The sequence below is a fragment of the Dermacentor andersoni genome, chromosome 1 (genome assembly GCF_023375885.2).
Source record: "Dermacentor andersoni chromosome 1, qqDerAnde1_hic_scaffold, whole genome shotgun sequence".
Lineage (NCBI taxonomy): Eukaryota > Metazoa > Arthropoda > Arachnida > Ixodida > Ixodidae > Dermacentor > Dermacentor andersoni.
The window spans coordinates 338771033-338787165 of record NC_092814.1 but is presented as its reverse complement, the minus strand read 5'-3'; the positions used below and the strand labels follow the sequence as shown (position 1 = coordinate 338787165).

The following is a 16133-nucleotide window of genomic DNA, read 5'->3' as shown; positions in this document are numbered from 1 at the left end:
ATGTGGCATTGCAATGAAGTTTTCCAGTGTAGTTTGTCATAAAATGGTAAAATCCAAATAAACCACAAAGTTTGCAATTGCTGCACGAATTTAAAAGAAATCAGGCACCAAGGGGTTAATAAAGTTACATTATATTACGCACTTGACGGCACCCGCCTTGGTGGCGTAGTGGCTACGGCGTTGCGCTGCTAAGCACGAGGTCGCGAGATCGATTCCCGGACAAAACGCCCGCGTACCGCACACTCGGTGCACGTTGAAGAGCCCCAGGCACTCAAACCTATCACTATGTGGTACCTTGTAATCAGCTGGCGTTTTTGGCGCGGAACACCCAATAACTTAAATTTCTATTGCACTTGACGGCATATGTTCATAGTGAAGTGTTGAGAGGAATCGTCATAACAGTGCAGTTCCGTGTTTCTACGCTTAGAAGTGGCCACGTGGACCGAAATAACGAGCGTCAAATCATTCGTCCAGTTCATTTGATGACGCACAAGGCACCACGAAGCGCAGCTCGTACTTCAACCTACCTGATACGTGCTGGGGTAGCATAAAAGAAAGACTCGCTGTAGCGCGATAAATCTGTCTGTCTCACCCCTGCTGCTCAAGTGACTTAGCGCCCAAACACGAGTTGCGCAACACGCGAATTGGAATGAGCACGTGGGAAGAGGGCGGTGCTTCATTTTACGCCACATTTTTATGTCACAGAAGGGTTGGACAAAGTTCTCTCCTTCGCCGTGCGGCATGGGCGATTAGGTAAATTTAACGAACAATTTCACGCCACGTAACTAACCAATCGAATATGCGATGCCGGCCAGTACGCTCGACGACGTGGGTGAAAGTCGAAGATTTCGGGTAAACGGATAGTGTGCTAATTGAAAAGTGCCTCGCAATCTGCACCTGCTCGCTTGCCAGCGGCATTGCACGATGTATTGCGCTATTGTAAACTATGCCCACTGGCCTTGAAAAAAAATGCATTTTGAGGTTTTACGTACCACGAACGCTATATGATGATGATCCATGCCGTAGTGGGCCTCTGAGCAATTATTTCGACCATGTGGGGCTCTTTAACGTGCACCAAATGCGCAGGTACGCAATGTTCTGGCACTTTCCCCTCAAAGAAACGCTGCTGCCGCGGCCGGGATTTTATCGCGCGCCCACTGCCTGTGATATAGCTGTGGATGCCACTAAGTTTAGAGAAGCCTGCGTCTGACTGTTCCAAGCCTCCTCCGTTATTTACAGGTTACTTTCTACACCAATGGAAAGGACCCGAAACTACAGAGCGCTACAAGAGATGAATTGTAACCTGCGGGAAATAAATGCCCATTTAGTCAGACGCTACGTTTGCAAAATTGCATTGTCATCACCTGCATTCTAGCTCCTGGTTCACTGAAGATGCAGATGCTGTAATAAAAGAAAGAAAAAGATCAGCTGTTAACATTATATACCCAAATGACTGCGCCTTCTAAGGCAATTATGCGTGCGCCAAGTTTGCGCGCAGATGAAGAATTTAAAGGTGCCACTCTTTCGAACTTTTTTTACAGCAAGGACCCAACGAAGCCATTCTATTCGAAGCTTATGTGCTATAAAGAAAACGCATACAATGACAAGCTGAAGTTTCAACGCGTTGCAAAGCCTGGGCCTGTGACGTAAACTATCCCATTTTTATTTTATTCTAATCTATTGACATAAAATTTAGGTAAACGCTGACCCAAGCATCGGGCGGTGACCCACAGCGTTGTTTGAACTGCTCAATAAAACGCTGTCTACACCGATAAAACGTCGCTTTAGTTTGATTTCAAACCGAACATAGCATTGCCCACCTTGGCAGGATTTTCTTATCTAATTTTCTGACAAGAGGCATGAAAGCGCACTGAAGTGGAGAGGATGTCCGTGGAGCCGCGCTAGTTTAGTGAAAGCAGATGAGGGAGTGATGAGAGTAGTGCCGGCGTCGGTGATTGGACAATTTCCCCTTGCTTAGGTTGCGGGGGCTGGTCGAAAATCGCGGCAGTATGCAGCGGGGAGTTAAGTCGCCTCTAAAAGGGATGTTTCGCAAAGAAGAGTTGACAGAATGATGGAGTATCAGTGCCGAAACCCTCGACAACGTTATTCCGCCACCCAAATATTTATGCTAAACAAAGAAGTCCACGCTTTCCGGAAGCTACAAGTAGCCAGTGCCAGATAGATCAAAGGGCTGGTATCTTCAATTCCTTTCTGTAACAGGGATATTTCCGGCTATTCTGAAAATATCTTAGTTTTGTTTGGTACAATAATGCATCTTTACATTGTACACCTCACTTTGACGTGGAGAGTTCTCGCGGTTTTGTGACGACCCGTAGCAATCAGGTGAACTGGGTACAGCCACAGAATTTTTGACCTATAGCAGAGAGCTAAGACGGAAAGGGCGTAGAGGGAGTGAGTGAGAAAACTTCATTGCGATTCAGAACGATTCACGTCAGGCGAGTTAGTGGGCTGGGGAATCCACCGAGGTTACGTCCAAGAGTTCTTGCCTCTCGGCGGCTTCCTTGGCCCGCTGGACTGCCCAGAGTTGCTCTTCCAGGTTCTAGCTGAGCAGCGCGGCCTGCAATATCGCGCGGAGGCTGTCGATGGAGGCTTCGCTTTCATTGTCCAGTATTACTCCCTGGCATTCCCATAGCATGTGTTCTAGCGTGGCTCTGGGGCCACACACTTTGCATCTATCTGCGGTGTATATGTCTGGATAAATAGCGTGCATTAGTATAGGACGCTTGTATGATTCGGTTTGTAGTTGTCGCCACTGGACAGATTGCGATCTAGTGAGTTGTGAATGGGGTGGTAAATGAGTGCATCTTTGCATGTTGTAATCGTTGGTGACGTCGTTGAACATGGCCATTCTGTCTTCCCGTTCCCATACTTCGGAGAGCCCTGTCGAGAGGTCTACGTTCGTCGCAGCTCGGAAAGTGAGTCCTCGAGCTACGTTGTGTGCCGCTGCGTTAGGGTTGTCCTCTCCCGTTGAGTCGGCGTTGTGGGCTGGTACCCATAGGATTTGGACGCATCGGTCTTCCCTTGTTGGTTTGCCTTTTCTCAGTATGTTTAGCACCTCAGCTGAGATCCGGCCGTTCCCGAAGTTGCGTACTTCAGTCTGGGAATCACTGATTATATAGTATGCGTTGGTTTGTGCTATGGCTAACGCTACAGCCACTTCCTTCGCCGTTTCGATGCGGGTCGTGTTTATAGTCGAGCTTGTGCAGCATTGTCTGTGGTGGTTAAGTACTGCTGCGACAAAGCTTCGTTTGTGTTTGTAACGTGCAGCGTCTACAAAGAACGCGTCCTTGTTTCTTCCGTAGTTCTTCGCCATGTTTTTTGCTCTGCTCATTCTTCTGCCCTCGTGGTGTACAGGATGCATATTCTTGGGTAAGGGGGGTACCATGAGTTTGGCCCTTATTTCTTTGGCTATGTCCCATTTGTCTCCGTGTAGTGTGTGGTAGCGGATCCCTAATTTATCTAATTTAGGCGAATCGGAAATCATTCTTTTTTATTTCTCAGGCCTCATCATAGGTTATCCCTTTGCAACCTAATATCAGAAAACTGTCTTCGTAGTTTTCGTGACATCGCGTGACAGGCTTCGGCATGACTCCGAAGTGTTTGACTAAGTGGGAAGGGCTAATGACAAAGAAAGAATAGAGGCGGATTGGAATTGCTTTACGTTAAAGCACCCCATCGGTTGCAGCTTGAAGGCCGTGACTAGAACAGAATCAAGAATGCATTATAATTCACCAGCTGTCTTTAGTAAGGCTGATGAGTCCGGTGATTAGTAATCTATATTCAACGTGAACAGTGCCATAGCAGCACGTCCCGTGCTGTTGTTATCGCCTTGCAGCGTTGGCGTTGGTCACGGTAAACAGCCATGTTTAGTCGGCCGGTTCAATCACCACGATATCTTCATCCGTCTGTGTGTGAGATAGCTACATGTCCCTATATAAAAGAAAAACTAAGTAAAAGGAATGTCCCTTCCATCGTTTCGTACGGCGCACATCGGTATGGGTGGGTCATCCAATGAGCTCGCCGCCACTGCTATAACACGAGAACGCAGGCATACTTGCAGGTCACGATCTCGTCAGCGACAATCTTACCTGCCGTGCGCCCAGGAGAGCACAGTTTCACAAACCTGAAGCTGCTGTGAGAGCACGCTAGGCTCCTGTCATAGGGCATCTTCATTGGTCAAGTAAATTGTGCATGGGAGAGGTAATACACTGCTTTGTGTGGTACGACGATGTTTGTTATTATACGTTCCATATAATATATGCACTTCATGGAACTTGGTTAGCCGCCATTATTTGCCAAAAAGTCTTCATATTGTCATTTCCATATGGATAAAGAGCTTGCAGCTGTTGCAAGTTTCCTTTTTTTGCTAGAAAGCTCCAAGGCAAAGGCACGTGTTCTTCAGTATTAGACAAATAATACACAAATGTAAATATTTTTTTTAGCTGTACGTGTTCGAAAAAACATGCTTAACATCAAAGGCAGTCTTATCAATTGATATTTCCGAAAGCGACCCTTGCCGTCGCATTAATAAAAATGGAAAATCATCAGTAGGCGGCGCCATAGGCGTCACCGTAGCGTTGCATGCAGCGCATCTGGAAATTGCGAATTGCTCCTCCCCCGCATGCCTTCGGCGATGGAGAACCCGCTGCCAATCAGTAAAATGACGCTCCACGGCAGCTTAGCTTGCACTATTTCCCAAGACAGCAAGGAAGGGCTTCTGGCTCCCTCCCAGGGCTTCGATGGAATCACGAGCAGCAAGTTCGCCAGTATGGTTGCCGCTGTCTCGTCCTGGGATTTTCTGCGATATGACAGACGCAAACAGCCATTTATTACCGAACTTGAGCATTCGCTGCCAATAAAAGACTTCGTGTATAATTCTTACTCTTCGCACGCAACATATGGCCCTTAAAGGCCAATAAAAATTGCAATGGCGATGCAGGACAAAACATCACCGCCCAAGCACTCCGTACAGATGGTCAAGGAGCGAAGCTAAACGTGCGGCCCCGATGTTTGTCGCTGGGTTAATCCCGACAGTTCATTAAACGACGGCTTGGTAGGCTGCCGGATCCTCGGTGCGCAGTTGCTGCTTGCGCTCGGCTGCACGAGCCCGTTCTTGTGCACGGGCTGCAGCATCGGGACAGCGTAGAGGAGCTCGTTCACGGTTCTGCTCACGGTGATGCTCATGGTGCTGCTGACGGAAAGCTGCCTGCTCCTCAGGACTACGTATGACGCGTGGGCTACCCATTTCGGAGCCAGAGAGAAACTGCTGCGCGCGCGCTCGCCTGCGACGGACAGCAACGATGTCACTGTTGGCGTAGACAATCTTGCGCCTCTTTTTTTTTCCGCCCATGCGCATGGGGTTGCACCGGAGGACTTTTCGGCGCACAGACGATAGATCGAAGGACGGACGTATCGGCTAGCCCTGTATCGCTTCGCTGTATTTACTGGCCTGAAATAATTCGTTATATTTACGTAATTACGCATGCGCCAACCCAAAGCACGGAACTTCGTCCGTCCCCTCTGTGACGTTTCTCTTCACTCTGCCCCACTGCATCCCAGGCAGGTTGAAATACGAGCTGCGCTGCGCCATGTGTGCAATAAAGTAAATTGTAGGAATGATTTGACGGTCGTTGTTTCGGTCCAGGTGGTCACTTGTAAACGTAGAAACACGAAACTTCACTGTTATGACGATTCCTCTCAGATGTTCTACATAAACATCATCATCATCATCATCATCATCATCATCATCATCATCATCATCAGCCTGGTTACGCCCACTGCAGGGCAAAGGCCTCTCCCATATTTCTCCAACTACCCCGGTCATCTACATAAACAAACTCCGCAAAAACACCATCTGTAAATGAGGCACGCCATAGAAGCAGATTTGACCGCCTGGGGCTCTCTAAGACCACTCGTTCGCAGTGGTTTACAGCATGCCGTTGGCGGAGGCCCCATCAGCTCTTCCAAGAACATCGTGACAAAGGCGAAGTCAAAGGCCTCAGTTGACACGGACAGCAAGCGCGTAACCCTATTAGTTAAATAAAAAAATGATGTGACTTTAAAAATGGCAAAACTGCGATCGTAATTTGTAGCACGTCGTAGAGGGGGACTCCGGAATAATTTCGACCACCTGGCCTCCTTCGCCTTGCACGGAAATGTAAGCACACGAGCGTTTCCGCATTTCCGCCTCCGTTGAAGCGTCGCTGCCGCCAGCCAGATTTAACCGGCGACCTGGAGCCCCGCGATATACGCAATGCCACAGCTACAAAACTACTGGGGCGGGTGAGAGGGAACCTTTCTGGGAATAAACTATATTTACAAGGGGAGCAAACTACATTTGGCATTCTAGTGACACACTTGTGGCATGCCTCGACAGCCGCTGCTCTGGCATGGCCAAGCGTGAATTATTTCTCGAAAACATGTACCATCACTCTGTCTTGCCACCACGTCCCAACACGCCGTAATGGTGAACCTGGCGAACAAAAGAAAAAAAATGGCGGCGTATTAAGACATGATTGGCGCCGGCAATTACATTAACATACTTCCTCGTGACAGGTGTGCAAATATCACCTATTCATGATGAGTGCTTGTGATGGTGAAATTGACAAGCCAGAGACAGGTTTGTGTGATATATTAAGATGAAAAATGTTTGAAGTTCAAACACTGTTATACTAGTATTTTTTTAATAAATGTAAAACAGCATTACGCCTCCCCTGAAATGGAGTCGTCGAATCTGCGACATCGAGCTAAGCAGAATTTATTTTCCTCTACATTAGCAGCTGTCTAATACATATTTAAAAAAACAACCATGCACGTTTGAATGTACGAGAGGAAATGTATGCTCTGTACAGCTGTACAGTATAGGACGAAATGCCCATCGATTACACAGCCCTAGTAGACAGCAGCGCCACTTCTGTGTCGTTGCTGGCGACGAGCAGAGGGTGATGTAGAGAGAAGTACGGCGCATGCATACCTGTGAGGTCTAATGTTTCTGATTTCTCGGGCAAAGATGTGATGGAGCACACCTCCAGTCCTCGCGATGGGCACCATGTCGAGGGAGGCCCGCTCGGCGCCAATCGCCTCCCTCATGTGCACGGAAATCTACGCATTTTGGGGCTTCGAGAGCACAGTGCCCCCAAACTTTTTGTTCCGGTTTTTGTTTCGGTTCACACCGAACAATTCAGTTGCGGTTCAACTCCCGAGCGAAAAAATAACGGTTCAAACCCCTTCAAAGCGGTTCAAGTTCATCTGCGTAAGCGAAAACCGCAGAAACATACTTTGTGCAAAAAATGGTCGCTGCTGCTAAGCTCCACTGAAAGACTGCGGCTGTTGTTTTTCATTAAGGCCGTACGTAGTTACAAAATAATTAAGCAGATCAAACAATAATACTGGAATCATCGGGCTGATCGTTTTAAAGATTTATATATATTTTATATATATATATATATGGTCCCGTGCAGACGATGACCTCTCGGTGAGCGCATATTTCCCCCTCATCTTTTAAGAGGTTCAATACTTACAAGCATTTGTCTCGCAAACCATATTTATTTCAAGGAAATTTTCCACGTCTCAATAATTTCTCTCGTCGTATTCGAGTGCTGATTGCCGTGTTATAGTTTGTAAACGAAGCTTTACCTCAAGTCTAAATATTTTAAGGTAGTTTTCCTAATCTCTAAGCCGCTCGAGTTCGCTCCTCTCCTCGGGCGGCCATTTTTTTAAGAAAGTATGCCTTCCAACCACTCGGAATAGACCATACGTACGGACGATGTCCTCTCGGTGAGCGCAAATTTCCCCTCATCTTTTAATTAAGAGGTTCAATACTTAGAAGCATTTGTCTCACAAACCATATTTATTTCAAGGGAGTTTTCCACGTCTCAATAATTTCTCTCGTCGTATTCGAGTGCTGATTGCCGTGTTATAGTTTGTTAACGAAGCTTTCCCTCAAGTCTAAATATTTTAAGGCAGTTTGTCGGGTGTGTACCATGGCCACGTACGCTTATATCGCCTTCCGTTTCTCTACCACGGGTGCGCTTTAAAACCACGGCGCTGCAATTTTGCTTCAGAGCCTTTCTTTTCCTTCCTTCTTCGCCTCCCTTAAACTGGCTGTCTCAACTACTACACGCAGAGACAAAGCAACAGCGCGCGCATTAGATCCCATTGATGAGATGAATATTTACAATTATTATTAGGGTTATAATTATATTCGAGTGCTGATTGCCGTGATATCGTTTGTTAACGAAGCTTTCCCTCAAGCCTAAATATTTTAAGGCAGTTTGTCGTGTGCGTACCATGGCCACGCACGCTTATATCGCCTTCCGTTTCTCCACCACGGGTGCGCTTTAAAACCACGGCGCTGCAGTTTTTTTGCTTTCCTCTCCTTCCTTCTTCTCCGCCCTTAAACTGGCTCTCTTAACTACTACACGCAGAAACAAAGCAACAGCGCGCGCATGCAATCCCATAGATGAGATGACTATATATATATATATATATATATAGAGAGAGAGAGAGAGAGAGAAAGAGAGAGAGAGAGAGAACTATCAGTCATAGCTCTCGTAGTATAGCCCTCTGGACCGTTTCCTTTTTTTTTTTTTCTTTCGAAAGTAGTCCTATTAGGGTTATTATAATTACACGAAGGTATTTCGCCCTCGTCAGCAGCAGTCCTTGAGATTGTTATTTTGGCGGCTAGCTTCCCACGCTATGCGTGCCGCCATCGCACCTGGTTAAGCTTCTTCTAGACGCTAGAGTTACACTATGTCCGCGCAACCTTGAGCGATCGGAAAGCGCGTTTTCCCCGCTTGGCCGGCGGAGAAGGGAGGCTTTGTGTCCGGCCCACAGAGCCCCCCCCATCTCAGTAAGGTGCCTGGTGGGGGGTCCCGTGCAGACGATGACCTCTCGGTGAGCGCATATTTCCCCCTCATCTTTTAAGAGGTTCAATACTTACAAGCATTTGTCTCGCAAACCATATTTATTTCAAGGAAATTTTCCACGTCTCAATAATTTCTCTCGTCGTATTCGAGTGCTGATTGCCGTGTTATAGTTTGTAAATGAAGCTTTCCCTCAAGTCTAAATATTTTAAGGTAGTTCTCCTAATCTCTAAGCCGCTCGAGTTCGCTCTTCTCCTCGGGCGGCCATTTTTCCAAGAAAGTATGCCTTCCAACCACTCGGAATAGACGATACGTACGGACGATGTCCTCTCGGTGAGCGCAAATTTCCCCTCATCTTTTAACAGGTTCAATACTTAGAAGCATTTGTCTCACAAACCATATTTATTTCAAGGGAGTTTTCCCCGTCTCAATAATTTCTCTCGTCGTATTCGAGTGCTGATTGCCGTGTTATCGTTTGTTAACGAAGCTTTCCCTCAAGTCTAAATATTTTAAGGCAGTTTGTCGGGTGCGTACCATGGCCACGTACGCTTATATCGCCTTCCGTTTCTCTACCACGGGTGCGCTTTAAAACCACGGCGCTGCAATTTTGCTTCAGAGACTTTCTTTTCCTTCCTTCTTCGCCTCCCTTAAACTGGCTCTCTCAACTACTACACGCAGAGACAAAGCAACAGCGCGCGCATTAGATCCCATTGATGAGATGAATATTTACAATTATTATTAGGGTTATAATTATATTCGAGTGCTGATTGCCGTGATATCGTTTGTTAACGAAGCTTTCCCTCAAGCCTAAATATTTTAAGGCAGTTTGTCGTGTGCGTACCATGGCCACGCACGCTTATATCGCCTTCCGTTTCTCTACCACGGGTGCGCTTTAAAACCACGGCGCTGCAGTTTTTTTGCTTTCCTGTCCTTCCTTCTTCTCCGCACTTAAACTGGCTCTCTTAACTACTACACGCAGAAACAAAGCAAAAGCGCGCGCATGCCATCCCATAGATGAGATGACTATATATATATATATATATATATATATATATATATATATATATATATATATATACATATAGAGGGAGAGAGAGAGAGAGAAAGAGAGAGAGAGAACTATCAGTCATAGCTCTCGTAGTATAGCCCTCCGGACCGTTTCCTTTTTTTTTTTTTCTTTCGAAAGTAGTCCTATTAGGGTTATTATAATTACACGAAGGTATTTCGCCCTCGTCAGCAGCAGTCCTTGAGATTGTTATTTTGGCGGCTAGCTTCCCACGCTATGCGTGCCGCCATCGCACCTGGTTAAGCTTCTTCTAGACGCTAGAGTTACACTATGTCCGCGCAACCTTGAGCGATCGGAAAGCGTGTTTTCCCCGCTTGGCCGGCGGAGAAGGGAGGCTTTGTGTCCGGCCCACAGAGCCCCCCCCCCATCTCAGTAAGGTGCCTGGTGGGGGGTCCCGTGCAGACGATGACCTCTCGGTGAGCGCATATTTCCCCCTCATCTTTTAAGAGGTTCAATACTTACAAGCATTTGTCTCGCAAACCATATTTATTTCAAGGAAATTTTCCACGTCTCAATAATTTCTCTCGTCGTATTCGAGTGCTGATTGCCGTGTTATAGTTTGTAAACGAAGCTTTCCCTCAAGTCTAAATATTTTAAGGTAGTTTTTCTAATCTCTAACCGCCGTATTCACAAACCAAACTTATACTTATGCTTATGACTTAAGTCAGTGAACAGCCCTTAACGCGTTTCAAGAACCAACCTTGTACTTATCGCAGAACTTTCCTCGTACTTATGGTCATGATAAGTAAGGCTCGGTTAAGGTAGCCTCTGACCTACCTTAACGCTCCCTTGTACACAAACAAAATGGCGGCGATGGACGACTTCGAGGAGTTTGTTGGTTACCTGGATCGCCACGAAGAAATATCGACTGGAGCAGCCTTCGAATACGCATCGCCGCCGCGTCGAGTAGTCAGGGATCGCTTAAATCCCATGGAGCTTTACAACGACGACGAGTTTTTGTGCCGATTCCGCTTCAGCAAAAGTGCCGTGCAGCAGCTGCTCACAATGCTGCCTCTGCGGGAACACACCGACGGACGTGGGTTCCCTGTGCCGCCTCTCCTGCAGCTCCTTATAACACTGCGGTTCTAAGGAGCAGGCACATTTCAAATTGTGACCGGGGACCTCGTGAATGTTTCTCAGCCGACCGTCTCCCGGGTCATCGAGCGCGTATCTACCATGATCGCGAGAAGCCTGTTCACTGCGCTTGTGAAGTTCCCTGCCGCTTCAGAAGTGAGCGGTGTGATGAGCGAATTTTACAAGTTAGGAAAGTTTCCCGGTGTCAGCGGGTGCATTGACTGCACCCATGTGCCGATTAAGAGCCCTGGTGGTGACCACGCTGAGGTTTATCGCAACCGGAAAGGATACTTTTCGATAAATGTTCAGGTGAGTGCCCATTTCAAATACCGAAATGCAAACAGAAGCGGTACAGAATGCCGCTGGTAGTACGACTCTGTAAATGTAACAGACGTAACACCAAGTAAACCACCAGAATCATTTACGACGCGGTTTCACACCGCCAGTGTACATCTGTGCAACGACAGTTGTCGATATTTCGAATTTGCTAACCCTAATCTGCACCAATGTCTTGCCCCTCATTAAAATGCAAGTGCCGTGACCAGCACTTTGAACCGGCAACGTTTTCCTCAGCGTCGTAATGTCGTAGTTCCGATGAAATCACAGCGCCGCCAGTATTTAACCCTTTATGTTTTCACCCAGTATAATATCGATTGTGTGCGTATTTTTAGGGACATAAAAAAAATATCAGTAGGTTATTAACCACAATGTAACGGAATGTAATGAGAACAAGCACGGCTGAAAATTCGGCAAGGGTACATATAATTGCTAAAGTCAACTTTGTCAGAATACAGTGCTGTTATGCGGCGAAGATTGAGTCATGAAATTTGGGGAAGCATATGCACGCGTTCGTTAATTCACGCTCGCACGTACCGCAGATCACACGACGACTCGGCTCTTCAAATCACCCAGCGCGCTACAAGTGGTTCCCAAAATCTGAAATTTAGCACGTTGTTAAGCTAATGTACTTGGGCCGGGACGACTAAAAAATTCGTATCGATCATGATCATGTAATCGAGATTCCACTGCATAACTCTATCACAGAGCTACACTATTACGAGAACAGGATTACTGGAGCACCCGCTTTTGTTTTACCACTCTGGTTTCAACAAGTGTATTCGCGCATTTTGCGCAATCAATATGACCGTTACTGTGGAGCTTTACAGTAACGCTCATATTTACTTACGACAAAAAAAGTCAACCAGTCTGTCGGTTAAGAATGTGATGCCACCATAAAATGCTTACCTGTACAGAATTTTCTCTATTGTGCAAGTACATTTTGGATACCTACCGCCCTTATTAACGAAAGTTGCTGTTTTGCAGGGCATCACGGGCCCTGACCTACAATTTTATGATGTAGTGGCCAGCTGGCCAGGGTCTGCCCATGATAGCAGAATTTTCGACAGCAGCCGTGCGAGAGTTCTCTACGAGACTGGTGTCGTCCCCGGGATTCTTCTCGGAGATACGGGCTATGCCTGCAGGCCATACCTCATGACCCCACTCAAGGATCCTGACCAAGGCAGCCCAGAGTACAGGCAAGCTAGCTAATTTCTATGAAGCAGTGCTGCAGAATATCAGAATTATTTTCAAGAAGAAAGTGTCCGGAAAAATGGTCGTAAAGCTTCTTGCATGCAAAGCAACATATTTGAACATGCAAGACTAGACAAAAGCCAACACAGAATTGAAACACTTTTTATTTGCTCATTTTCAATAATGTTCTCGCAATTCATTTCAAGAGCTCATCGCTGAAAGGCAAAATGCGTCAAAGAAAGACAAAGCACTGTTCATATTACATCAAGAGCAATTGATCGCCTCTCTTTCTGTTATTTTCACGGGAAAGAAAAATAATGCAGCTATATTTTTCAGGTACAACAAGTCACAAGCAAAAACAAGAAACAGCGTGGAACGTGTGTTCGGCATTTGGAAGAGGAGGTTTCCTTGCCTTCAGATGAAGCTGCAAGTTCAAACAAACACTACACTTGTAGTTATCACTGCATGTGCGGCACTTCACAACCTCAGCAGAATTCTGCGTTACCCATGCCCTCCCAATGTACAGCCCCTCACTGCACCCAGTGTTCACCAGCCTGCGCCAACATTGCCGAATGGACAGCCACAGATGGCAGTACAAGATTCCAGTGGATTTAGAACCCGTGCTCGTATTATTGCAGATTATTTCTCATAAATCCATATAAACTCCGCATTCACTTTAGATTACTCTTTAATTAAAAAGAACAGAAATAGGCAGGTAGGTAGGTTGAACTGGTGGTGCATTCAGCGATTCAGTAGGTTCATTTCCGGGCAAATAACAGTAGTGTTATGTTCTTGCATGCCTCTTCGTGGAACGTAAGCGGGGATGCGCTCTTTGTGCGCTGCCCCAAATCTGTCTGCAATCTACGCAGACGGTTTAAACGGGGGAAAAGATTCCCGGCTCTTGTAGCATGTGTAGTGACCTTCATCAGCGCAGCATATGCACGCTACCCGTAAGCGGACGGTCCGTTTCTCTCTGTCCGCGAGAGGGGGGAGTGCAGCGTCCTGGCCTGTGCCAGCTTTCCAACACATGCATACTTTAAACTTGCACTGTGCTATGGTAGCTGCATGCAGGCTGTTTTACAACACATGTGCGAATAGAAAATTCGTGGTGCTTTGCGACGAAACCGGCATCAAGGGCGGGAGATAAACATGCACCGTCCATTCAGCGTGCTAACACGAAGGAGCTAGCAGTAAATCAAAATCCAGGTTTGGGCGACTTCATGTATTCATAACATCTTCCAAGACCAGTTACCATCTTTCTATCTGCACCCGTCCCGTCTTTGTGTGTTCGTTGCCCCGACCTTCTCGCGCTGCGTTTAGAAAGCCTGCTAGCAGCAAGTCATCCTCTCACTCGTTCTGTGGCCATATACAGTAACTACGTAGGCCAAACTGCAGGGCTGGCTGTAGCACACGAGCTGCACGCCTATAAAATGTAACAAGCTAACCAGCACTTGGTATAGTTGACGACAGGTCTTTTGGACCCTCAAGGGACCGCGAAAATGTCAGAAAAATCAGGCAGTCCGAAAAAAAACAAATGTGCCCCCCAAAAACTCAATTTATTGCTTACTATTGAGTTAGAGGCTGGAAAAAGTGATTAATGATCTTCTGAACCATGCTTCGCTTGCGTGCAAGCAGGTCCGCCTGAATTTTGGCAAGAGTTGTCGTGTCGCCGTAAACTGACGAAAGAGTTGCGACCGCTTGCATCAGCTCAGCTTCGGTCGACTGCGCTGCTGCATGTGAGTCGTCGTCGCTCTCGGACTCTGCAAGCACTTGGCGAATCATTTATTCATCCGTGAGCCCGGCGCACAGTTCCAACTCGCTGTCCACGTCCGTGAACTTAGAAAACGAAACGGTCGAGGGAATTTTGACGCCTGCAGTGCGAAGGTTGTCGATGAGGTGCTCACTGCCAGACAGCTGCTCGACGACACTATCCTCGTCCAAGAAAGCCGAGTCGCCATTCAACACAAATCCCGCGTGGTGGAAGCAGTTGCGCAGCGTTGTGGGTGGCCACCGACTTCCACGCATCAGCGAGCATGCTGAGTGCTCCAAGCAAATCGACAGAGTAGGCTTTTCCACTGTCGAGGCACAACGCCACACGCGAAAGCAAGCGTGACCGATATTTCACCTTCAGGTTGCGTATCACGCCTTGGTTTATTGGCTGTAGGATACTTGTGTTTGGGGGTAAGAACTCGACTCAGACAGACTTCGAGAGAGAGAAAAAAATGATTTTTTTACTCGATATCTCCCACAGACTTTCGTTCCACTAAAACTATGCAAGTTGTTTATGTGCCCGTGTGCGGCGCAGTTGTCGACAAACAACAAAACTTTGCGGCCTTCTAGATCATATTTATGATCTAGTTTTCTCACATAGCTTTCAAAAAACTGTTGTATTATCCATGCCTTCTTGTTCACCTCGTACAAGACAGACAGGTACTTTACGCCTTTAAAGCACGTCGGAGCTTTCGACTTGCCGATGACGAGCATTGGCAGTTTTTCTGTCCCCGACATATTGCTGCCGACCAAAACAGTAACTCGTTCCTTACTGTGTTTTCCACCATGGAAAGGGTCTTCTCTGGCATAAGCTTAAAAAAAAAGTCTGGTCTCGCCGCAATGGAATATGTCGTCCGGCGAGTACTCCCATAAGAACGACTGCAGCTTTTCACAGCGGTAGTCTGCAACAACGCTCAGGTCAACAGCTGCACTTTCGCCACACAGTTTCATAAAACTGAGATCAGCACGCTTTTTGAAGTTTTAGCCAGCGATCGCTGATTTTAAATCCCTCAATACTCATCTGAAGCGCCATCGTCTCGGCTTTCTGTTTGAGGAGGGCACCGGAGACGGATTTGCTCGCCACTATTGACTTCAGCCAAACGAGGAGGGCCTCCTCGAGCTTTCGATAGGTGCCTTGGCTTACATTTTTCTGACGACACCCAGTAGACTTTCCCGCTGCCTCCAAAATCGTTTGCTTGTTTTTCATGTAGTCCGAAAGAGTATGTTTGGAAATTTTAAACTCTTTTGCGACATCTGCCTGTGATCGGCCACCTTCGACGAACATGATGATTGCCACTTTCTTCGCCATCGGCATTGTGGCGTACTTGCCTCGGTTCATCGGAACTCTCGAGGCCGACAACAACATAGATTTCTCCTCCATTGTGAATCAGCATGCTTGGCTAAGCAGCACACACAGCACAGTCGTCGGGAAGTTGTCACACCGACTTTGTTGAGTGCTGCCACGTTGCACAAAAAAATAAAAGTTCCGGAAACAGCGTCTTGAAGCACTGAAGCCGATTCAATCAAATGCGAGCCACAGTAGCTTGCTACTGCTAAGCTTGTCAACGCCCGGCAAACACAAACAGGCAATCGAAGGAACAAAGGAAAAAAAAAAAGCATTGCGTTACGGCAATGACGCTGTTGCGGAAGCGGCTAGCATATAAGCCTCAACCCAGCGTCCGAATAGCTGAGGAACCGCCATGCAAGAGCGGCACCGGTTTCAAGACTACAGGATGAAAATATAAACAAACAAGATGGCGGCGACACAGCTCAAGATGCACGGCAGTTGGCCCGGCTGACGCTTGGAA

General features: G+C 47.0%; 1 protein-coding gene across 1 annotated transcript; it reads left to right on the top strand.

Moving 5' to 3' along the window:
• Positions 1–11112: 11112 nt before the first annotated feature.
• On the top strand, positions 11113–14723 carry LOC126516427 (putative nuclease HARBI1). The gene is made up of 3 exons (XM_072285634.1): positions 11113–11334; positions 12349–12560; positions 12892–14723. Exons 1-3 carry the CDS (start codon positions 11128–11130, stop codon positions 13205–13207), a joined length of 735 nt encoding a protein of 244 aa, XP_072141735.1. The 5' UTR covers positions 11113–11127; the 3' UTR covers positions 13208–14723.
• Positions 14724–16133: the final 1410 nt, after the last annotated feature.